At 41.0% G+C, this 24,875-nt stretch overlaps 1 protein-coding gene across 12 annotated transcripts in view; it reads left to right on the forward strand.

Moving 5' to 3' along the window:
• MCF2L2 (MCF.2 cell line derived transforming sequence-like 2) overlaps positions 1 to 24,875 on the forward strand; it is a 207,885-nt gene that overhangs the window by 177,872 nt on the left and 5,138 nt on the right. For 6 of the 12 annotated variants that reach the window (XM_074367088.1, XM_074367109.1, XM_074367099.1 and 3 more), the window contains 4 exons: positions 3,863 to 4,078; positions 5,255 to 5,347; positions 5,520 to 5,598; positions 23,413 to 23,457. In XM_074367088.1, the coding sequence (XP_074223189.1) occupies positions 3,863 to 4,078; positions 5,255 to 5,347; positions 5,520 to 5,598; positions 23,413 to 23,457 (433 nt within the window). The remainder of the gene's footprint in view (positions 1 to 3,862; positions 4,079 to 5,254; positions 5,348 to 5,519; positions 5,599 to 23,412; positions 23,458 to 24,875) is intronic. The other 6 variants (XM_074367119.1, XM_074367127.1, XM_074367130.1 and 3 more) reach the window with 3 other exon arrangements.

Here is a 24,875-nt window from a genome sequence, read left to right on the forward strand (position 1 = left end):
AAGACAATCTACGGATTTAATGCAATCCTTATCAAATTACCCAGGACGTATTTCACAGAACTAGAACAAATCATAATAAAATTTCTGTGGAACCACAAAAGACCTAGAATTGCCAAAGCATTACTGAAGAGAAAGAAAGAGGCTGGAGGAATAACTTTCCCAGACTTCAGACAATACTATAGAGCTACAGTCATCAAGACAGCATGGTATTGGTACAAAAACAGATATATAGACCAATGGAACAGAATAGAGAGCCCAGAAATGAACCCACAAACTTTTGGTCAACTAATCTTCGACAAAGGAGGCAAGAATATACAATGGAATAAAGAGTCTCTTCAGCAAATGGTGTTGGGAAAACTGGACAGGAGCATGTAAAACACTGAAGCTGGAACACTCCCTTACACCATACACAAAAATCAACTCAAAATGGATTAAAGACTTAAACATAAGACAAGATACAATAAACCTCCTAGAGGAAAATACAGGTAAAACATTCTCTGACATACATCTCAAAAATGTTCTCCTAGAACAGTCTACTCAAGCAATAGAAATAAAAGCAAGAATAAACAAATGGGACCTAATGAAACTTACAAGCTTCTGCACAGCAAAGGAAACCATAAGTAAAACAAAAAGACAACCTACGGAATGGGAAAAAATTTTTGCAAATGAAACTGACAAAGGCTTGATCTCCAGAATATATAAGCAGCTCATACAATTTAATCAGAAAAAAATAAACAACCTAATCCAAAAATGGGCAGAAGACCTAAACAAGCAATTCTCCAAGGAAGACATACAAATGATCAATAGGCACATGAAAAAATGCTCAATATCACTAATCAGAGAAATGCAAATCAAAACTACAATGAGATATCACCTCACACCAGTCAGAATGGCCATCATTCAAAAATCCACAAATGACAAATGCTGGAGAGACTGTGGAGAAAGGAGAACCCTCCTTCACTGCTGGTGGGAATGCAGTTTGGTGCAGCCACTGTGGAAAACAGTATGGAGATTCCTCAAAAGACTAGGAATAGACTTACCATATGACCCAGGAACTCCGCTTCTGGGCTTATATCCAGAAGGAACCCTACTTCAGGATGACACCTGCACCCCAATGTTCATAGCAGCACTATTTACAATAGTGAAGACATGGAAACAGCCTAAATGTCCATCAACAGGTGACTGGATAAAGAAGAGGTGGTACATTTATACAGTGGAATACTATTCAGCCATAAAAACCGACAACATAACGCCATTTGCAGCAACACGGATGCTCCTAGAGAATGTCATTCTAAGTGAAGTAAGCCAGAAAGAGAAAGAAAAATACCATATGAGATCGCTCATGTGTGGAATCTAAAAATAAACAAACAAAGCAAGCATAAATACAAAACAGAAATAGACTCACAGACATAGAATACAAACTTGTGGTTGCCAAGGGGTTGGGGGTGGGAAGAGATAGACTGGGATTTCAAAATTGTAGAATAGATAAACAAGATTATACTGTATATATAGCACAGGGAAATATATACAAGATCTTATGGTAGCTCACAGAGAAAAAAAGTGACAATGAATGTGTATATGTTCATGTATAACTGAAAAATTGTACTCTACACTGGAATTTGACACAACACTGTAAAATGATTATAAATCAATAAAAAATGTTAAAAGAAAAAAAAAAGCAGTGCAGAGATTGCAAAGGACAAGAACATTGCTGCCTAAGGGTGTCTCTTCAGCAGGGCTGTGGACGAGTCTGTTTCCTCTGCAGCCCATGGCCTGGGCAGACACCTTAACCAACATTAACCAGCCCTCTGCAGGCCATCGGAGAGGGTACACCTGAACTTGTTCCCCACTCCCTATCCTTCTGGCCTCTTTTAGAGTTGCTTTTAACGGCTATGCTATGAAGTGATGCCTCCACAGCTACCAGATGTGTTAGAAACAGCTTTACCTAAAATCCATTCATCTGTCCTGGGATGTGGTTGAGGGTGGGCTCAGTATTTGACTCAGTGACCCTTTATGAGGACCCAAGGGAGAAATTGCTCACGTCTTACTTGCAGGATTGCTGTGTTTTTCCTGAACAACTGGTTTAGGTATGTCTTTGGACATGATGAGTCATATAACTCACCATGTTTCCCTCTGTACTGCCTGCTAGAAGGTCAAAGGCTTGTCTACAGCAAGTTTCCATGGCTTTATTGTATGGATTTTATGTACAATCTCTTCAACCTACTTTATTTTTAATCTTTACATTTTCTTTACCCTAATTCCTAAGTTATTTTCTAACTGCCTATAATGTGTATATTTTTACAAGATGTATCTAATTTTTGAAGCGAAGTGGAATGTAAGTACACTTTTAAATAGAAACTACCGATAACACTTGTTCCGGGGCAAATATTAAGCACCTACTCTTGCCAGTTGCCTTGACTAAAATGTATTCACTGCAAATATATGTCTGTACAGTACAAACTGAATGGGTTTAAAGGAGAAAGCAGGGCTTTCTCACCTCACTGAGGCTGAGGTGGTTACATCTGAGTCGCTTCTGGAAGGAAATGGATAGAGTGGAAAACTTCTCACAGACCTACCGCCCACCTGTCTTGGAGTGTGACCCAGCTGATCCTGTACAACCTGGAACAGGAGTGTCGTGCTTTTAGAGAGAAGGGCCTTGTGATGGGGTCTCTTTATTCCTCAATAGGGGTTTCATCTACCACAGTGACACATGTAAATTTTATAAAGCGAAAAGAGAAAAATAGCACTGAAAGTATGCCACAAGCACCATAGAAATGACTACGGTTTGTTGCTCTTGAAGTTTTTGTTTTAGAATTTCAGAAATATGGTCAACTGCTTTAGAAAAAAGATATTCACAGTTTGATAGAAATAATAAATTATAAAAATGCCTAATTACATAATGTACATGTCTAAATATTAACTATCAGAAATTGTAGGGATTTATCTCAGCTAGATGTAAATCAGGGAAATTTCTCTGTCCTGGTCCTGTTCAAATAGTTCTTCCTTTTGGAGTTTTGATTCAGGGAAATAAATTCTTGATTATTTACTATAAGTGATATAATTTTTGAAAAATACCAAATAAAACCACATCCCTAGCTCATCTCACTAGACAACTTTTAGAGCTCAGAGAGGGCAGGGTCACCTCATTTGGACTTTCAACCAGACATATGAGAAAGGCAGGCTTGATGGAAGAGGGAGAGGCATCATATGTGTGCCCTAGAGCCAAAGAGACTAGGCAAAAAAAAAAAAGTCTTCTAAAATTATCTTTGCACTGTTCGCTCACTGTGAAAAACACAGAGTTGAATGTAATGACCGTTTCCATTACAATGTTACGAAGATGATGTCATCCTAAGCTTTCTCCTTTCAGAACAAATCTCATGTTCCCAGGTTCTCACATACCTGAAGCAGATGTTAGGATACGGACAGAAGACATGGATTACCAACGATCCATAATGCAGCAAAAAGATTCTGTCTCCCCTGAACATAATTATATTAATTTCCTGCCCTTTTAACATAGTGTCTTGTATCAAAAACAAAGAAGAGGAAATAGAATTCGGCTAGCTAAAATTAGTTACAGTACAAAAATATCAGAGTACCAATATCTTTAGTTCAAGTATTTCTAACATGCTTTATGTTTATTACCTTCTACAGCTAGACTATTTCCTTATATAACTGAATGTTGCCAGGCTCAGTGAAACTCACAAAACTAGTTTTGATTTGTGACAGAGTAGCCTGAGTGGCATTTTTAAGACTGTAAACTTCAAAGAAGCATGCTTTGTCATTTAAAAACAGACCCCTAAGCGTTCTTTTCCTGTCAAGTAATTTAACAGCCTCTTTGTGTATGTGTCTGCATTTCCCAAAGGACGATATTGGAAAATTGGGGAAGCTGTTGATGCATGGCTCTTTCAACGTCTGGACCATTCAGAAGGATCGTTACAAGATGAAAGACTTAATTCGATTTAAGCCCAGCCAGAGGCAAATCTATTTGTTTGAAAGGGGCATAGTGTTCTGTAAGATACGAATGGAGCCCAGTGACCAGGGTCTATCTCCTCACTACAGCTTTAAGAAGTCTATCAAGGTAAAGGGGTCCTTCTGCACCCAGGAGTCAGCACAACCCTATGGAGACAAATGACCTTATTATACAGATAGGGAACTGAAGCTTAGAGAGGTGAGGTTAACTTGCCAAATGTCACACAACAGAGTGAGAATCCACGCTCAGGACTGTCTGACTCCAGAGTCGGGGCTTGTAATCAGTCGCCAGCCAGGGCCAGAGCTGGCACACAGGTGCCTTTGTGCTGGGTAGAGAAAAGGGTCCCTAGGGCAGCCTGTCTGGACAAAGTAATTAAAAAGCACCCTCTTTCCTCCAGGCAGAAGAGGGAAGGACTTGGTGATTAGAGCATGGGCTGAATTTCCTCTTTGACTTGCCCTTCTCAAGCACGCACCCTTTGCATACAAGTGTAGACAGCATCCTGACCCTGGGGGTCTAGGAACCCATGTCCACACCAAGCAGTATCACGGGCCTGTATAGGAAATATTTCATAGCTAGCTATCACACACACACACACACACACATTTGTGCTCTTCTGATTAAAAGTGTTAATTCATTCATAGTAATTTTGCTTATTTCTGTTTCTTAATGGATACTAATTCAGTTACTATTATGTAGAGATTTGTGAAATACTCAGATATTAAAGGAGTGGTGATCTTTTGCTTAAAGGTTGAAGGTTGCAGCTCTGTATGTGGAAAGATACAGTCTGTGTTGTCCTTTGAACAAGAGAAGACAGATAACATTGTACCAGATTGCTTTATGCTCCTTAAGGCCATTAACAGAGGATAGCGCAACACTTGGAAGGAAGATGGAAGAAGAGGGCTACCAAGGGTAGAAAGGGTTAGAGTGGCTGATGTGGAGGATTTTAAAATCAAAAGAGGATCATATTGTCGCGCTCTTTCTCTCTCTCTCTCTTTCTCTCTTTCTCTCTCTCTCTCGCCTTCTGAGATGGCTCGCACTCTGTCTGTGGAGTGTGTATCTACTTTTACTTTAAATTAACACCCCACACCTCTTGGCTTCTTTCCCGCTTGCCTTTTGAGATGGCCCACATTCTGCCTATGGGATATGTATCTCCTAAGCCCCTTTCCCTTCTGAGTGAGACGGACCCCAATCTGTCTGTAGAGTATGTATCTCTCTAAATAAACTTGCTTTCACTTAAAAAAAAAAGAGGATGATATAAAAATTTTTCTTCTTTCTTTACAATAGTTGATGACACTTTCAATTCGCCAACTTGGAAGGAGGAGCAACAGAAAGTTTGAAATCGCCCACCAAAATGGACTTGAGAAATACATCTTGCAGGTAAAATTCATGCCTTCCCCCATAGGTGTCTTCTACTCTTTCCCTGTCATGTTCCATGACTCGACAAGTGTTTCCTAACTCATTCCAAAAGGCGCTCAGAGAATGAAAGTCCTGTCCAATTAATATTCCAGGTGATCTGATACTCACAGTATTCTCTTATCTGTAATTGCAGGCAGCTTCAAAAGAAATCAGAGATTGTTGGTTTTCAGAAATAAGTAAATTATTGATGGAACAACAAAACAATATTAAAGGTAGGGTTACCCCTGCTAACTTTAGTCTGGAGAGTTATACTGATTCCAGCTTTGTAGTGGGAATATTGTTAAAGAAAATGATTTGCCTGGAAAATAACTGTGGGCACATGTTCATAGTACCTGGAAGCACCTGTGCTTGCTTTAGATTGTGTGGGGGTTTTTGTGGTTGTGTGTATGTTTGTCCCTTTTAGTTGTTTCCCCCTCCACACACCTAATTGCTAAGATCAACTTTCTCAATCTAAAATCCCAAAGCCACCCAAGAAAATAGGCTGTTAATAGAGATTTAAATGACTGATGTAACTTTTAGAAGCTGCACTACTTTTTTAAGCTTGAGGCACAATTAATATACCATAAAATTCACTCTTAAAGTGTACAGTTCTTTGGGTTTTAGTCTAGTTCACAAGGATGTGCAACCATCACCACTGTCTAATTCCAGAACATACTCATTACCCACCCCCACAAAACCCCTGTGCCCGTCAGCAATCATTCCCCATCTTCTCCCCTGACTCCAGCCCCTGCCAAACTGCTTTCTGTCTCTATGGATTTTCTTATTTTGGACATTTTGTATAAATGGAATCATATAAAATGTGAGACTTTCTGTCTAGTTGTCTTTCACTCAGCATGATTTTTTTTTCAGTGTTCATCTGTGTTGTAGCATGTATCAGTAGTTCATTCCTTTCCATGGCTGAATAATAGTGCATTGTATAGATATACCACATTCGTTTATCCATTCTTCAGCTGATACACAGTTGGGTTGTTTCCACTTTGGAGATATTGTGAATAATGCTGCTGTGGAAACTGGTGTACAAGTTTTTCTGTGAACCTGTGTTTCCAATTCTCTGGCATAAACGGTAGATAGATGGATAGATAGATAGATAGATAGGATTACTGAGCCATATGGTAACTTGATATTCTATATTAACTTTCTGAGGAATCTCCAAAGCCATAGCACCATTTCTTGTTTGCATCAGCAACAAGTTGTTAATAGTTCCATTTTCTTCTCTTCCTCACTGACGCTTGTTATTATCCTTTTTTTTAAATCATTATTATAGCTATCTTAGTGTTTGTGAAGTGGTAGCTCATTGTGGTTTTGATTTGCATTTCCAAAATGCTATTGATTTTGAACATCTTTTCATGTGTTTATTGGCCATTTGTATATTTTCTCTGAAGAGATGTCTAACTCCTTGCCCATTTTTAATTAGGTTATTTTTCTTTTTCTGGTTGAGTTATAAAAATTATTTATACATTCTAGATACTAGACTCTTATCAGATGTATGATTTGCAAATATTTTTCCCGTTCTGTGGGTTGTCTTTTTTCACTTTCTTGATGATATATCTTTTGAAGCATAAAAGTTTTTAATATTTATGATTTTATCTATTTTTTCTTTGTTGTTTGTGTTTTGGCATCATATCTAAGAAACCATTGCCTAATCCAAGCTCAAAAAATTTACACGTGTGCTTTCTTCTAAGAATTTAGTTTTAACCTTTACATTTAGGCCTTTGATACATTCTGAGTTAATTTTTGTACATGGTATGGATTAGAGGTAAATTCACTCTTTAACATGTGGCTATCCTGTTGTCCTTGAAACATTTGTTGTAAAGACTATTCTTTCCCCTACTGAATGGTCTTGGCACAAGTGACATAACAATGTTTGTTTTCTTCCAAAATTGGTATGTTGAAACTCTATGCACCCCTCCAATGTAATGGAATTAGGAAGTGAAACCTTTGGGAGCTAGTGAGGAGTAGATGAGGTCATGAGGGTGGAGCCCTCATTAATGGGATTAGTGCCCTTGTAAATGCCACACAGCTTGCTTCCTCTCTCTGCTCTCTGGTATGTGAGGACACAATGAGAAGTCAACAACCTGCAGCCCAGAGGAGGGCTCTTACCAGAACTCTACCTTGCTGGCACCCTCATCTCAGACTTCTAAACTCCAGAACTATGAGAAATAAGTTTCTGTTGTTTATAAGCTACCCAGTCTGTGATACTTTATCATAGCAGCCTAAACTGGCTAAGACAGTACCCTACCCTAATAAAAATCAATTGGCCATGATGTAGAATTCTCAGTTGAGAGTCTTTCTCTTCAAGCATTTTGAATATATCATCTGATTATTTTGTGGCCTCCATAGTTTCTAACAAGAAATCAAGTATGTATCTTATTTTAAGGATTTGTTGTATGTGACAAATTGCTTTTCTCTTGCTGCTTTCCAGATTTTCTCTTTGTTTTTTTGGTTTTTTTAATTAAAGGGTAATTGACCTACAACACTATGTTAGTTCCAGGTGCACAACATAGTGGTTTGATATTTCTATACATTACAAAATTATCACCATGATAATCCTAATAACCATCTGTCACCATACAAAGTTATTGCAAAGTATTGACTATATTTCCCATGCTGCACATCTCATCCCTATGACTAATTTATTTTGTAACTGGAAATTTGTACCTCTTAATATCCTTCACCTATCTTTCCTACCCCTGCCCACGTCTCCTCTGGCAATCACCTGTTTTTTCTCTGTATGTATAACTCTGTTTCTGTTTTGTTATGTTTGTTCATTTACTTATTTTTTAGATTCCACATATAAGTGATATTATACAGTATTTTTGTATCTGTCTGATTTATTTTACTTACCATAAAACCCTCTATGTCCACCCATGTTGTCATAAATGGCAAGATTTCATCCTTTTTATGGCTGAATAATATTCTGTTGTATATATAAACCACATCTTTATCCATTCATCTATCAATTGACACTTAGGTTCCTTCCATATCTTGGCTGTTGTAAATAATCCTGCAGTGAACATTGTGGTGCAGCCATCTTTTTGATTTAGTGTTTTTGTTTTCTTCAGATAAATACCCAAGTGTGGAATTGCTGAATTGTATGGTAGTTCTATTTTTAATTTTTTGAGGAAACTCCAGAATTCTTTTTTTCTTTTTTCTGGTCAGCTTGGTTGATTCCACTATTCTGTCTTGCAGTTTGCTGATCCACTCATCTGTATCATCTAATCTACTGGGGTTTTTTTTTTTAACACCTTTGTTGTGGTATGATTCCTGTACAGTAAACTACACGTGTTCATCTCATCTACTGTCTATTCCTTCTAGAGTATTTTTTATTTCTGTTATTGTATTCTTCAGCTCTGCTTGGTTTTTCTTTATATTTTCTAACTCCTTTTAAATTTCTCCCTGTATCTTTATGATCACTACCTTCAACTCTTTACTAACTAGATTGCTTATCTTCACTTTGCTTAGTTCTGGGGTTTTATCGTATTCCTTCATTTAGAGTATCTTCCTCTGTCCTCATTTTGCCTAATTCTCTGTTTTCATTTCTATGTATTCTAGGTAGGTCAATTTCATTTCCCAATGTTGGAGAAGTGGCCTTATGTAGGAGATGTTCTATGAGGCCCAACAGCACACTCCTCTTTGGTCACCAGAGTGATATGCTCTAGGGCTGCCTCCTGTATGGGCTGTGTGGACCCTTCTGTTGTGGTGGGGCTGACTACTGTAAGTGCATTTGCAGGCAGGGCTGGCCCTGATTCCAGTTGACTTCCAGGCTCTGCCTTGTGGAGGAGGCAGCCAGCTTGCTAGTAAGTGGAACTTTTAGGTCCTGATGCAGCTGGCTGCATGGCTCATAGGCGGGACTGGGTCCTGGTCCCTCTGGTAGGTAGGGCTAAGTCCCTGGGGGGCTCAGGGGGTCCTAGGGCAGCAGGCCTGCTGGTGGGTGGGGCTGTGTCCCAATACTAAGAATCTAGGGGGAGGATTCCAAAGTGGTACTTGCAATGAGCTCTCAAATATGGTTGCTGCCAGTATCTGTATCCCCAGAGGGAGTCCCAGTTGCCTCCTGCCTCTTTGGGAGGCTCTCCAAGATTAGCAAGTGGGTCTGACCCAGGCTTCTTTCAAATAACTGCTTCTGCCCTGGGTCTTGGAGCATGTGATATTTTGTGCATGCCCTTTAAGAGTGGAATCTCTGTTTCCTAGAGCCATCTGACTCTCCCCAAAGTAATCCCCACTGACCTTCAAAGCCAAATGTTCTAGGGGCTCATCTTCCTGGTGCAGGACCCCTAAGCTGGGGAGCCCAATATGAGACTTGTACCCCTTTCTCCTTGAGGAGAACGTCTGTAATGTGATTATCCTCCCATTTGTGGGTTGCCTACCCCAAGGGTACGGATTTTGACTATTCTGCTTCTCTGCCCCTCCTACCCTTCTCATTGTGGTTCCTTCTTTATATATTTAGATGTGGCAAATCTTTTCTGCTAATCTTCAGGTCATTCTAATCAATAATTGCTCTGTAAAATAGGTGTAATTATGGTGTACCTATGAAAGGAGGTGAAATCAGGGTTTTCCTACTCTGCCATCTTGGCTATGTCTCTTTGTATTTTGACAGTTTGATTATTTTATGTGTAGGTGTGGATCTCTTCGAGTTTTTATTTCTTGGAGTTTGTAGATCATCTTGGATGTGTAGATTAGTGTTTTTCATCAACTTTTGAAGTCTCTTCCATTATTTCTTTAAGTATTCCTTTAACCTCTTTGTTTCTCTCCTCTGGACTCCCGTCATGTGTATGTTGATATGCTTGGTGGTATCCCACAAGTCTCTAAGGCTCTGTTCTTTTTTTTTTTTTTTCCCATTCTTTTTCTTTCTATTCCTTAAGCTGGATAGTTTCAATTGACCCATATCTAAGTTCTCTGATTCTTTCTTCTGCCTGCTGAAATCTGATATTGAGCCACTCTAGTGAATTTTTCAGTTCAATTCTTACACTTTTCAACTCAAAATAACTATTTGGCCCTTTTAAAATATAATTTCTATTTATATTCTCTTTGATGAAAGTTTTTTTTTCATACTTTCCTTTAGTTCCTAATATATAGTTTCCTTTCATTCTAAACATTTTTTAAATAGATGATTTAAAGTCTTGGCCTAGGAAGTGCAATGTCTTGGCTTCCTCAGGGACAGTTTCTATTGACTGCTTGTGTGTGTGTGTGTGTGTGTGTGTGTGTGTGTGTGCACGCGCACCATACTTCTTATTTCTCTGCATGTCTTATTACTTTTTTTTGAAAACTGGACATTTAAAATAACATAATGTGGCAACTCCAGAAATCAGATTTTCCTCTATCTCCAGTATTTGTTGTTGTTACTGTTTGTTGTTTTGGTTTGCTTGTTTGTTTTAGTGACTTTTCTGAATTAATCCTATAAAATCTATGTTCATTGTCGTGTGAGGCCGCTGAAGTCTCTACTCAGTTCATGACTGGGCAGAGATTTCCTTAAACATCTGAAACCAATAAATATTCCAGTCTTTGTTAAGAGTCTCTGTATGGATATTGGGGTATACCTTCCATACTTATCCAGACAATGACAGTTCCACCTTAGCCTTCATTTCCTGTTTGTGCAAAGCCTCAAGATCAGTGGAGGTGAGAACATAAGGCCTTCTCTTATCTTTCCTGAGCATGCACACAGCTCTGGGCATGTGCACAATGGCCTCCTAGATTCTCAGGAATATTTTGGAGTTCAAAGCCACTATGGATATCTTATTCTCAAGTATTTCCTTTTAAACTTTTTGATTAGCTTATTCTTGGGCCAGCTGTTATCCAATGCCTCAGGCAGCCAAGAAGTTAAACAATTGTCTCTAGACATTTTCTACAATTGCTCCTGGGAAAAAGACTTTTCACATTGAGCAAGCTGTTTGTTAATGCTTAATAAAGACAGTCTTGCAAGTAGAGTATTCCAAGGAAACCCCAGATAAGTCAAATGATAGTTTTCTGGAAATGAGACTTTGAAGGATCTCCAACCCTGTTCTGCCCCCTCCTACAGCTGCCAATTTACTAATTTTCACCAGAATCTCAGGCTTTGGTTTCTAAGGCTACCGCCAAGAAGAAAAGGTAAGAAGGGAAACTAAACACCTCAAAGCTCACTGGTCATACTGAGATTCATCCAGTCTTCTTGAATTAATGTTCTCCTGATTGCTGTAAGCCACTGTTTAATTTCTGGTGTTTTGAAAATATTGTATCTGACTATTTTTGCCAGTTTTTTCCATTCTTTCATGGAGAGAATTTTTGGGTTTTTTTTTTTCCCTGCACCATTTTCACAGATGTCACTCAATGTATTTCTTTTAAAAATTAGAAATCATCTTTGAGTAGGCTCTGCCCTTTCACGTTTGTCTTTTCAATTGATATTAGATAGGAAAATTTACATTCTTAATCATCTGAGTTCTAATATTTCCTTCAGGTAGTGTTGCTGGTGTTAAGAAATGCTAGTCGCATGTGGAAAATCTATCTCCTATGATTTATACTAGCCATAGTTTATATTGTTTAGTAAGAAAAATTATATAAATATGAAAAGATAACTTTGTCTTCAGAGTCTTAGCAGGAATGCAACCATTTCACACTTTTTCTGTATCTTCTCTGATCACTAACTGATCAGGAGGATGTGAGGGTGGGTGTGCATCATAAGATGTGGAAAAAGTTAAACTAAGAGGCGTGATTGGAAAACCACTACATCAGCTTTTGGTTACAACCAAGTATCATAAGTTCTTAATTTAAACTCTAGGCCTCTGCCAGGAAATAGAAACAAGATCATATAATTGATTTTCAACTTCTGTAAAGGTAAGATGGGGAAAAACTGATTTAGTTTCGCTTTTGAACTATTAATAGTATGCTAAAATTATGTTACAGTAATTAACTATGAGTGCTCTGGGAGCATAGTACAGAAAGATATAACAACCCTAGTAGAAAAAGTTACTTGTCCCAAGAAACAAACGTTCTAATCACAAGATTGTTCTAGAAATCCTTACTCCCTAGACCAGAGTTTCATAAATGGTGGTTCAGGGACAACCTGTATTGGAATTACTTGAAGAGCTTATTACAAATGCAAATTTCTGGGTCCTACCCTAGAACTGTAGAATTAGGATAGCTACAGCTAATGCCTGGAAATATGCATTTTAGCTTATTAAAGTTTCTGGACTTAAACTACTATTTTAAAAATAGCCTTATTGAAAAAACACAGCTTTATTGAGTTATAATTGACATAATAAATTATATATATTTAAAGTTTACAATTTGTTGAGTTTTGACATATTTACACACCTGTGAAAGCATCACCACAATCAAGATAATGAACACTTCTTCACCCTCAAAATTTTCCTCATGTCCCTTTTTATTACCTATCTCTTGCCCCATCCTCACTCCCCACTACTCTCCAGATGATCACTGATTTTTCTGTCATAATAGATTAATTTGATTTTTTTTAGAATTCCATAAAGAAATCATATAGCATGTGCTTTTACTGGTCTGGTTTCTCTACCATAGCATCATTTTTTTCAGATTTAATCATTCATGTTGCTTTGTGCAGCAATAATACATTCCTTTTAGTTGCTGTGTGGCATTCCATTGTTTGGATATACCCTCAGTTTACTTATCCATTTACCTGTTAATATACATTTGGTTTGTTTCCACTTTTGAGGGGCTATTCTGAATAATGCTGCTATGAACATTTGAGTACAAACCTTTTTGTGGACATACGTTTTCATTTCTCTTGAGTAAATACCTAAAAGTGTAATGATTAGGCCATATAACAGGTGCATGCTTAACTTCTAATGAAATTAAAAGCTATTTCCAATGTGGTTATACCATCTTATACTCCCACAGCAGTGTATGAAAGCTCCACTTGCTCCGCATCCTCACCAACACGTGGTATTGTCAGTCTTTTTAACTTTAAGCTTTCTAATAGGTGCATAGTGGCATGTTACTGAGGTTTTAATTTGCTTTTCCCTAGTGACTAATGCTTGAGCATCTGTTTGTGTGCTTCTTTGCCATCCACATATCTTCTTTGGTGAAGGGTCTGTTCAAATCTTTTGTTTCTTGTTTCCTTATTATTTAGTTTTGAGAGTTTCTTTAATATATTTCAAATAAAAGTCCTTTATTAGACATATGCTTTGCAAATATTTTCTTTCAGTATGTGGCTTAGTTTTTCATTCTCCTAAGAGTATCTTCTGATGAGCAGAAGATTTTAATTTTTATGAAATCCAACTTTTTTAAAATTATGGATCATACTGTTGGTGTTATACCTAAGAAATATTTGTCAAAAGGTCACAAAGATTTTCTCCTATGTTTTCTCCTAGATGTTTTATAGTTTAAGTTTCACATTTAGGTCTCTGATCCATTCTGAGGGGTTTTTTTCATGGTATACGGTATGAAGTGTCGATCAGAGTTCAGTTTTGTGCACATTAATGGTTGTTGTACCACCATTTGTTGAAAAGACTCTTCTTCCTCCAGTTGACTATTTACATCAGTGCATCTATTCCTGGATGTTCTATTGTGTTCAATTGATCTGTTTCTCTGTCTTGACATCAGTACCTCACTATCTTGATTACTGTAGCTTTATAATGTTTTTAAATCAGATTGAGTCCTTCAACATTGTTCTTCCTTTTTAAAGTTATAAAATCCTTTACAGTTCTGTATGTATTTTAGAATCAGCTTGTCTATTTCTGTAAGAGAGCTTGCTGGGATTTCATTTGGAATTGTGTAAAATCTATACATTAATTTGGTGAGAACTGACACCTTAACAATATTGAGCTTAGTCTACCGTCTAGATTTTAACTAGATCACCTTGCCCTTCCCTGCGCCACAGAAAAACACTTTATGAGGTCATAGTATTTATTCAGTTAATAATTCAGAAACACATTTCTCAAGAGTTCCTCAAGTCCTAGCACTATGCGTGCTAGGTTTTGACAGGAATGTAAAATACAGATAAGCAGAACCAGACCCTAGCATATAATTTAGATTAAAAAACTAAAACCATATTGAACTGGAAGACAGGCCCAGGGTGTGGTCCCAGCTTCTGCCTTCTACAGACAGGCAAGCAGAAGGTAAATTTTACACAACTTTTCAGCAGCAGAGCCAAGTCCCCTGAGCCTGTCTCACAAGCAGTGTCTGATGAAATGTCATGGTGAGTGATGCCAACAGCAAGGCTCTCAGAATTCAGAGGGGCCTCAGAGCCCCATGGGTGAGTAAGCAGGAGTGGGGCCCTTGGCTGATGAGACTCCAGGGCAGAACGCAGACTCGGGGGCATCAGGCAACAGGGGAGAGAGGTTTCAAAGGTTGCCAAACCAGGACCACCAGGACCTTATGCCTGTCGAGCACTTTACACAGCTCTGACACACACGGCATTGTTACCCCAGTTCTTCCTACACTGCCCCACACCACCTTTAACCTGGGGCTGCTGGGCATGAAAACTCCATGCACACTGGCAAGGCACATGGGACCCCGGTGACAGGGGCCTCTCAGGTGGCAGGAACGGCACCGGTGCCACTGAGGGGTGTGGAGACAGGGCCTCTGGAGACAGCCAGGCAGAAGGGCCCTTGTGCCCAGAGGGACTTACAGAGTCAGAGGGTCTTGGCAGAAAAGAGGAGTGTAACCCCATGTGTAGGACACAGCAGTGCAAGTCAAGGAGGGTGGCAGGTACTGCGGTTGGGGACAGTCTTCACTTGTGGCCTGACCACCTGTGACCAGGAGGTCTAGAGAGACTGGGGGATGATCAGGCTCCTGGGGAGGGACTCTAGGGGCAGGCAGCTCTGCAGGGGCTGCACGGTGTGTGGACACAAGGCACAGCCCTGGTCCTGGCAGAGACCAGAGCACGAGGTGGGAAATCCAGGCTGCAGGCTCATCCCAGCAACTGGGCAACTTGTGCCTGTCACATGGGTAACAAAAGTGGACCTAGGAGCTCTTGAAAATCACCATGCTGCCTCCAAGCGAGCATGTTCAGTTGTGACTTGGAGCCTGGCTTCAGAGCTTCATGGGTAGAGTGGAAGGAAATGAGATTGAGAGAGAAGGAGGTAAGCCTCAAATATCAGGCTGAGACATTTGATCTTAATGCTGCTGTAGGCAATGGGGCCACTGGGGGCTGAGACCTGGGGCTGTTCTCACAGCTGGGACAACACCTGAACAAAGGATGTGATTCTTATCACTGTTTGAGAGATTCATGATCCTTCTCTCACCAAGTCATGTAATTGGGCTCTGGTGGGAAAAATGAGCACTTCATGGGCACATTGTTTATTCCTTAATTCAGTGCTCATGGAGCTAACTATGGAAACTTGGATGGACTAAGAATCAAGGCGCACAGGAGATGCAGCAGGATGGGAAAGAAGTGGGGGAGGATGCCAGGGCCAAGTGAGCTGGGACTGCAGAAACATTTTCCAAATTGCTGGGGAAGTAAGACCAAGATCTACACACTATCATGTATTTTTGTAGTGTTCTGTGTTTGTATGTGTGTATAAAATCAGCGTGTGCAATCTATTCCAATTGGCTTATGTTTCAGAATGCTGATCTTTTTTTTTAAATTTCAGCCCAAGGGAGTCTACAGTTTGAAAAGCAAGCACTAGGTGTATACTGATTTTTTCTTAAAAAGGTGTCAAATGTTACAGATAGTTCCTGTTAATTCTACATGATCACTTTCATTGATTTTCTTCAACATTTAGCTTATTACAAGGGATTTCCAATTAAATTTTCATTTAATTTAAATTAATTTTTCTAATTAAAAAATATTAGCTCCCCGCCCCCACTGCCAGCCTAGGGTATCTTTCCTAATACTTAGTTGCTCTGTTGCAGTTGAGTCATGCCTGCCATCTTGAAACCTCCCAGACTTGCCCTTGCTTCTGACTGTTTTCTGGAACTTTCCTATGAGAACCTCCAGTTCTACTCTTGTTTTCACCAGACTTTCCTGCCTCCTACTTTGCTGAGTAGGCAAAGTTACCCTCTGATGTTAACTCGTTCAGCTTCCCTTACTCCACTAGGAACACTCCTGATCATCATTCTCTCTCCGTTCCTCCTTGTCTGGAGGAAGATGCACTCACACATCTTTCAGGGTCAAGTCCTCATTTGTGCTCCTTACCCCACCTGCTCCTGCTCACTTAGGAACTCTCCATCTGTAATTCCTCTCCCTGTCCAAGGCACTCAGGACGTACCCAAAAAGTGCTTGTTGAATACACCTGGAGACTGTGATCCAGTTCTGGTAGAGCCTGCTTAGTTTTTTAGGCTCATTTGGCCTGTTCCTAATAGAGGCACCCCGGGCCCTAAAACAAATCTGGTAGTGATGGGAAGGGGTGAAGGCTCTGGTAGAAGCTGAGTCTCCCCTCCTTCTCTCTCATCCACGCTCTTAAGGAGGACCCTATCACAGTATTTAACTTGCTATATTATAATTTTACAATGTGCTTTAGTTTTTCTCCCAGCTAGATCTGGAATTTCCTCTACAGCATAGAGGTTGTCTTATTGGTTTTACCTCCCTGCAGGCCTCATATCATACAAAGGCCTGGCACTTGGTACTCGGTAAATGTTTAGTGAATAAACAAATAAAAGAACTCATTGCCTGATCCCATCAGACTAGCAAACCACTCTGCAAGCGGAGCTAGGAGGTGAGGTTTAGCTCAGGGCGCATCTTATTCATCTCAGACCTCCAGTGCCTAGTAAGTGCCTATTTGTGGAGCTCATCTAACCCAAAGGAGTTACTATAATAGCTGGCACTTCAGGACGGAGAAGAGGGCAGGGGGGAGCTATTGTGAGCCAATGAAATAGCTTTGGAGACAATGAAGGGGATTCCATCTCCTCACCTCTCTCACTTTAAGATTCGCAGCCAGTTAGGTGCTAAGATAACCCAGCAGGTGGTAGCCCTTGAATGTTCTTTTGCTGAATGTCATCCAGAGACCTGGGGCACGTCTTAGACCACAGGTGGAGGAGGAGGATGAAGCAGGCCCACGAGGCTTTAGCTGGGGATAATCTGGTGTGAGCCAGCGCCATTCCAACTAGTATAGGGAGGAAGGCACATATGTGCCCTCCTTTCCAGTGGTTCAACGTTCATGTGTATTTCTCTAAAGCAAAGACAATGAAGTGGAATTTGTACCCTGGACTGAAAATATGAAAAGAGCTACCAGGAGCAAAGACCCAGTCCCCAGCCATGTAGGACTCAAGGTAGGATCCAATGGGAGAGTGGGGTATGAAAGCAGGGGGGTGATACCAGCTCTGCTAAGAAGCTGAGGAAGACATTGCCCGAGTCTCAGCCCTTCCTTAATTATGTGAGTGAGAAGAAAGGTATAAAATTGATTTCCTGCTATTTATTTGGGTGGATCCAACTAGACCAGAATGAAAATGAAGGGCAAATGTTTCACACTGAGAACTTTGTCCTCTTAAGGAAATGGTTGTAGGGATCAGAGCATTGCCAGAATGTCTCCGTTTTGGAATAAAGGCACTGGATGGTGGCACTATGTTTCTTGATCTATCCAGGAGTTAGGGATTTCACCTCCTCCCAAAGCTCTCCTTGGAAAGATTAGTAGCACGTGATCAGGGGCTTCTCCATAAGACTCAGCACTAACTTCCTTGTGTGTCCATTTTCTGGAAGGCAGAATTAGGCATGGGATCAAAAAGGTAACAAATTTTTATATTTTGTATTTTAATGACATGATAGATTATTTGTTTATGGGGCTTGAATGTGCTCTTTCTGTTGTCATCTTTTCTTTCCTTGACTATTTAAACTAAAGATAATCGTTTCCAAAGACCTACTTTATGCTTTTATCACTCACTGCCCATAATTGAAGTCTCTGGAACTTAGCATTTGAGATTTTTGGTTTTAGATTATCATGTGATTGGTTTGGTGGAACATAAAATATGTCTTCAGGCATATACTTTATTTGGAAAGGGCCTCTGAAAAGAGTTTTACTTCAAAATACACTTATTTAGCACATATAGAGCACAAAAAGTCATTAAGGAAACATACACAGACAGACCCCTACTCCAGCGCAAGGCTAACTGGTGTGTGTTTCTCCTTCGGACTTCTAGAGCCTTGGATGCTAATGAGCATGAAATGGCTAATTAACAGCAAGACAGCCATGTAATTAAGAAATTGAATTTTCAGTATTAGTCAGCAACTACTAATGACAATGCTATTTAATAAGGCAGTTATTTTCAGTTAGGGTGTAAATGTGTGTTATAAAATTTTGTATTTGAAAAATGAAATATGACCCATTTTCTTCTTAGTACAGACCAGGAAAAGTAAGGCTTGAGAAAAATTGTGGCTGGTGAGAGTTCATAGAATATAGTCCTTAAATTTTCTTTGCATGATAAAGCTTATCCTTCTATGTAACAGAATCTCTGGGAGGTAAGAAATTTTTTTGTTTTGTTTTCCTGTGGAGATTTTGTGTTGGCTTGTTAAAAAAGAAAAGATAAAACCAGATTTTCCAACTTCTAAATAACTGGCTTTATCCCTCAGTACTGTCCCTTGATCAAGTCATAGCTCAGCTTCTCCCTTAACAGATGACTTGCAAACTATAGTACATCCATACAGTGGGCTATTATTCAGCAACAAAAAGAAATAAGCTATCAAACCATGAAAAGATATGGAGGAAATTTAAATGCATATTGCTAAGTGAAAGAAGCCAGTCTGAAAAGGCTACACACTGTATGATTCCAACTATATGACACTCTGGAAAAGAGAAAACTAGAGAGACAGTAAAAAGATCAGTAGTTACTAGGGGTTCAGGGTAGGAGGTGGGAAATGCATGGGTGGAGCACAGGAGATTTTTAGGTGGTGAAATTGTTCTGTACAATATTATACTGGTAGATACATGACATCACGCATCTATCAAAACCCATAGAACTGTACAATACAAAGAGTGAACCCTCATGTAAGCTATGGACTTTAGTTAATAATAGCATATCCATATTTGTTTATCAATTGTTACAAATGTACCATAATGTTAATAAGAGAAACTGTGGGGGGAGAGTGATGAAGGGTCTTATGGAAACTCTCTGCACTTTCTGCTCAGTTTTTCTGTAAACATAAAACTGCTCTAAAAATAAAATCTATTAACTTTTTTAATTTCAAAAAACCCACACACAGTAGTTGAGGCTGTTGAGACCTTTTTGTTAGTCAGGTGCACCTGCCTTTCAGTTATAATCTTCTGAATTACCCTCAACTGGCCAGAGCCATCCGGCCTGGCAATGCCTGAAAGGTTATGGCCTCCCTCAAGGGCAGCTTACAGCCAGCCAACGGCTGACTGATTTAGGGTACAGAAACCAGCCCTTCTGCCTCAAGATGAGATACTTGTGGTGCCATCAAGACTCCAGCATTTCTCAGGGGACCAGGTTGATGCTAGACTTTGGCTGAACCCTCGTCTGGGCCTGGCTTCTTCCTTGCTCCATCTTCTGCCCTCATTGCCTTACACATTTCAACTGAAAGCCTTTCTCCTTAACTCACTTGCACAAATCAGCTTCTGGGAAACCAGACCTAAGACAGTTAGTACCAGCAGAGGTCCTAGAAAGGATGGGATTCTGGTGTTGGGTCACTTGCTGGCCAAATGGCAACAAGGACACCATTGCTGGTAGTAGGTGGAAGGTTGGGACTCCTGGTCCCTGGCCTGTGTGGTCATTCAGTTGCTAAGACCTTCCTTGGTGGTGACCTGGGATCAGATATAGGCAGACAGGGATGTACCAGCTGGTGCAATGTCTCTAGCATTTGAGAGGTTTAGGGAAGATACTAACTATCAGGAACGTGGAACTGGGAAGGTATTCCCAAGCACCACTGATGCATTGAAGAAAGCGACAGGCTGGGATTAATCGCCAATTTAAAGCACACTGTGAGAATCAGAGGGCATTCTTTCCAATATTCATCCCCTTATCTCCTACAGCAGAAGGCATTACTTGAGAGAAGAATGAATTATCAGCCTACGCAAGTCTGCTGCCTGATTATTCTGGGATCCTAGTGCCAGTAGATAAGCAGGCGAGTCAGGCCCTGATAGGGAAGATGTGGGACCCTAAAATTGGAGGATAGGTACATGCCCTTTTCCCCTAGGCTGGCAGAAGTGGCCCACTTCCCCTTGTTGGAAGATAAGCCCTTCTCTTCCACCCAAGGATGGACGCCTCAGTAAGACACATAAGACCTCCTCGGGATATAACCCCACCTCTCCTCCCAACCCCTTCTAGAACAATAGCTAGTATCAAATTACAACACAGTCTGACTGGGAAAGAGGCTCATAGATCTATGGACATGAAACCAAAATGTAAGAATCTTTGTATCATGCTTTAAGGCTCCCCAGAGAACATCCATTGTAGAGAAGTTACCAAAAAACCAAGCCAACTGGATGACTTGGCCAGGAGATGTCAGACAAATTCCTCCTTGGCATCCCAGTACCTGCACAATGGGCTCGTAAATGGAGCAGCCTTGGCAGCAGATTGGGAGGCTGTGCATGGGCCTAGCAGCATGGGCTCCCTGTCATCAAGACCGATCTAGCTACTGCCACTGCTGACTGTCCAACCTGCCAGCACAGAGATCCAGGCTGAGCCCTTGGTTGGATACTATCCCTTAAGAACAGTTGATTTCATCAGCCCCTCCAGGCTGGAAAGTACAGTGACTCACCCTGAGTGACACTGATACATATACCTTTCCTGCCTTGAGTGCCTCAGTCAGCAGTGCTGTTCGAGGACTCACATAGTGTCTGATCAACCACAGAATGTTGCTTTGATTGAGGGACTCACTCTACGGCAAAAGAGGAATGGCCGCGGGTATATGACCAACCCACTGGTCCTACCTCATATTCAGTTGCTGCCAGCCTGAAAGAGCCATGGAACAGCCTCTTGAAGGCAAGGGTGAGCAGCAGTTTGGACAGGAGACTGTGGGGTCAGGGTGCTAACTTTAGGATGCAGTATGCACCTTAAAACAATGGCCACTTCCAGGCACTATGCCATCAGTAAGCAGAATATATGAATCTGGTAGCCAAGAGGTCAAATGAATTGTGACCTTATCCATTATCACACTCCTAGTGACCCACATGGGGAATTTGTCCTCCCCATCCCTGCAACTTCAGCCTCAGTGGGTCTAGAGGTCTTGGTTCCCAAGGGGGACATTTCTACCAGTGGACATGGTAGGAGTCCTACTTAAATCTATGTCTGTGCCTGCTGCTGCAGTCATCCTTAGGTTGTTCATTTAAGTCATCATCCCCCTCGTGCTCATTCTACATCCTTTCCCCCATCATCTGGCACTTCTGCTGGTGGCATGCGTAGTGGGTGTCCCAGACTCTTGTCTGGCTACTGTTCTTTTACTTGCTCACTTACAGTTACAGCCGGGCAGGGGAGTACTGGGAGATGTCCCAGTGGATCACAGGAGCATCAGATGTGTTCCTCTCTGCCTCTGTTAGGTAGCAGCCAGACCGCCTCATGATGATCAGCATCAATGAGTTCTCAAGTGTGGCAAATGTTTTCTTTACCATGGCGGGGGTTTATATTTTAATCTTATTGAAAAATTCTTAATAAATCTCTGATGAAATGGGCAAGGCTTTGGCTAAGCCCAACTAGATACATCAGAGGGCAGCTGGTCGCTGAGCTAGGTGATGGTTTCCCAGTTGTAAAATTTCTTTGACCCCAGCTCCTCTCAGCCCTGAAAGTCTAAGGCAGTAAGCTCAGACTGCTCTAGAAATTGGCAGGGACTTTGACAATAGAAAAAAAATGCTCTGTGAGAATATGTGGAATCTGAAAGCACATTGAATTTTCTTCCTCTTGACCAAAGACAGGTATGCCAAGGAAATGGACACTTCAGATATAGACCAGCCTAGATGTCCTAGTTTATACTCTGGGCCACCAAGTACAAGATCCTAATCTAGCCTAGTACCCATGGAAGCATCTCCAGATTTGCCTGTTGTGAACTTTGGACAGCTCCTGGGATGAATCAGGTAGAATGTGACCCTACTGGTAAACTCCTAGAAGACAGAGAAAGAGCTCAGTTAGCAACATAGCACACAGCTAAGGGCCCAAGCACCGAGAGATTATAGACACTCCAGTTCCATGGAGGTAATACTGTATTAAAGTCTGACTGTGAGAATTAAATGAGATGAAGTTCTTAAGCTAGTGCCTATGCTGCTGTTAGCATATTAAATAGCAACTCATTACACACCTTTATTTCTCCAGGGAAGGGAAGGAAAGCCCAGGGCTTAGGCATTACTTTAAGGCAGCTGTCCATTCCCCATTTACCAAGTGAAAATGATGTACTTTAGTTTATATGATAGAGACAGTTCTTTAAAAGTTTTGCGTAATTGTAAGGAATAGAGGAAAATCTAGTTTGAAAGAAAATAGAAATAGTTTACCCTCTTTGAAATCTGTGGGGTAAGAGCTGCCTCTGAACGAGCAGGACCTACTGTTGTCCCTGTGTGCCACCTAGTGGACAGCAAGGGAAAGGCCATGATTTTATCTTCAAAGTCTTATTTATCAGAAACGTATTCTGAAGAGGGATAGTTTGTTTGTTGTTTGTTTGTTTTTGAAGAGGACAGTTTAAATTCACTAATGGGTTCACTTGTTAATATACTTCATTCATTTTTTAAGCAAAATAAAAGATCAGGATTTTAAACACCAGGTGCTAAAACTAAATTCCCTAAATATTTTAGGATTTATGTGGTATGTGCTATAGATCATCCTCTGAGGGAAGAAGAATATACCAGTCTTTATCAGCATGGATTGTCATGGCCCACTTTTTCCTATTCTTCCTGTCCTTTTCCACCAACACTCTTTGTGCTTATTCTGGTACATGGACTGGGAGTGCCCCAGAGACTCAGGGTATATCTTCCCAATACACTGCTCAACCTGGGTTGGTTGCCAGGATCATGCTGCTCACTTTCCAAGGATGCAACTATCACTTGAAATTTTATAACCAAACTGAATACTTGTCAAAGGCTTATGTGTTTGGTTTGTCTGGGGTGTGTGTGTGTGCATATGTGTGTGTGTGTGTGTGTGTGCATGTGCTCGCTCACTCTGCTTCATTTTAAAGCCACTTTTTACTTTTATGTTTCTTCCCCCAGATGTTCATGAGGATGAAGAGAATGGCAGACAAATCTCCCCCAAATGTGAGTAATAATAGCACACTTGCAGTACCCAGTGCTGTTCTGAGATCTTCTCTTTAGCGTTATCGTAATTACTATTAACAATAATCATAACAGGTATTACTTATTAAATTTCTATGCTGTATCAGACATTTCACTGTATAAATATTTTTGCTAATCCTTACATCAACATTGCAAAATAAGCATTATTATCCCCATTTTAGAAACAATGAAACTGATGCTCAGAGATATTAAGTGGCTTACTCAAGCTCACACAGCCAGTGGGTGAGTGGCAAAGTGAAAACTGCACTCAGGTCTGACTGACTCCAAAGCCCCTGCTCCTAACAGTGGGACATGGGCCTCTCGTTCATTCACTTGGGTGCCTGTGACCTGCCAGACCCGGAGCCTGAGATCCTGGGGTCCCCTCAGTGCTTCCACCTCCTTAAGACCTAGGACTTAGTACCTATGACTCTTGATATCACAGAGCCATGGCCACTGAGTCCAGGAGGAAGGGATTAAATATGGAAATGACAAAGACACAGCAAAATTGTCCCCCAAAGAGCTGTACTTCCCTCCCCTGCAAAACCAGGGGCTTTGACAGAGGGACGTTCTCCAAGGCTTACAGGTTCTAAGAATTCTGGGTTTCTCCCAGGAGCCATGTGGGATATTGGGTGAACAGGGTATTGTCTCTGCTGCCAAGAGCCCAGGGCCCACGGGGGAGACACATGAGGACTCGCTCAGGGCAGATGCAGTTTGCCTCAGAAGAAACTCTGCTTCCACCCCCACCACCTCCAGCAGCCCCTCTCCTCCTCCGTCTCCCAGAATAGAGCAGAATACAATAAAATAATAGAACAGAACAGAAGACTAGAATAGAAAGGATAGAATAGAACAGATGAGGGCATCACACACTGTAAGGGTAATATTGATCCATAAACTTTGGTTTTAATTTTATAATTGTATTTACATCTGTACACTGTGTTAGGCTGTAAATTTTCCACCTCCCTGTGGTTATATTCTAAGGAGTATGGAAAACCCTGTCCTGGACTAAACTGGGCACCTGTGGGGCCCCAAGCATCTGCCACCCTCACTTGTGGGACCAGGAGCTGAGGAGGCTATGTGCACTGCAGGGAGGTGACATCTGGGTCCTGACATTGCCCAGAGAATTGGTCCTCTTTCCAGCTCAGGCAAATCCTTACCTGGAGGCAGGGAATGACCCTGATGACCCTGAAATAATGCAGTCAATGCTGCCAGATGTGTGGGAGCCCCTCTGTGCCAGCCCCGTGCCTGGCTGAAGCCCCCTCCCCCGGTCCCACCTGCAGGGCACGCAGGAGGGAGGGGAAAGCAGCCCCAGCACCCCCCAGCACAGGGTCATCATTTCACCCCTGGAGCCACTTACCCTGCCAAGAGGCTGGAAATTGTCCTCAGGTCTTTCGGTTCCTGCA

The sequence above is a fragment of the Camelus bactrianus genome, chromosome 1, assembly GCF_048773025.1.
Source record: "Camelus bactrianus isolate YW-2024 breed Bactrian camel chromosome 1, ASM4877302v1, whole genome shotgun sequence".
NCBI classification, from domain to species: Eukaryota; Metazoa; Chordata; class Mammalia; order Artiodactyla; family Camelidae; genus Camelus; species Camelus bactrianus.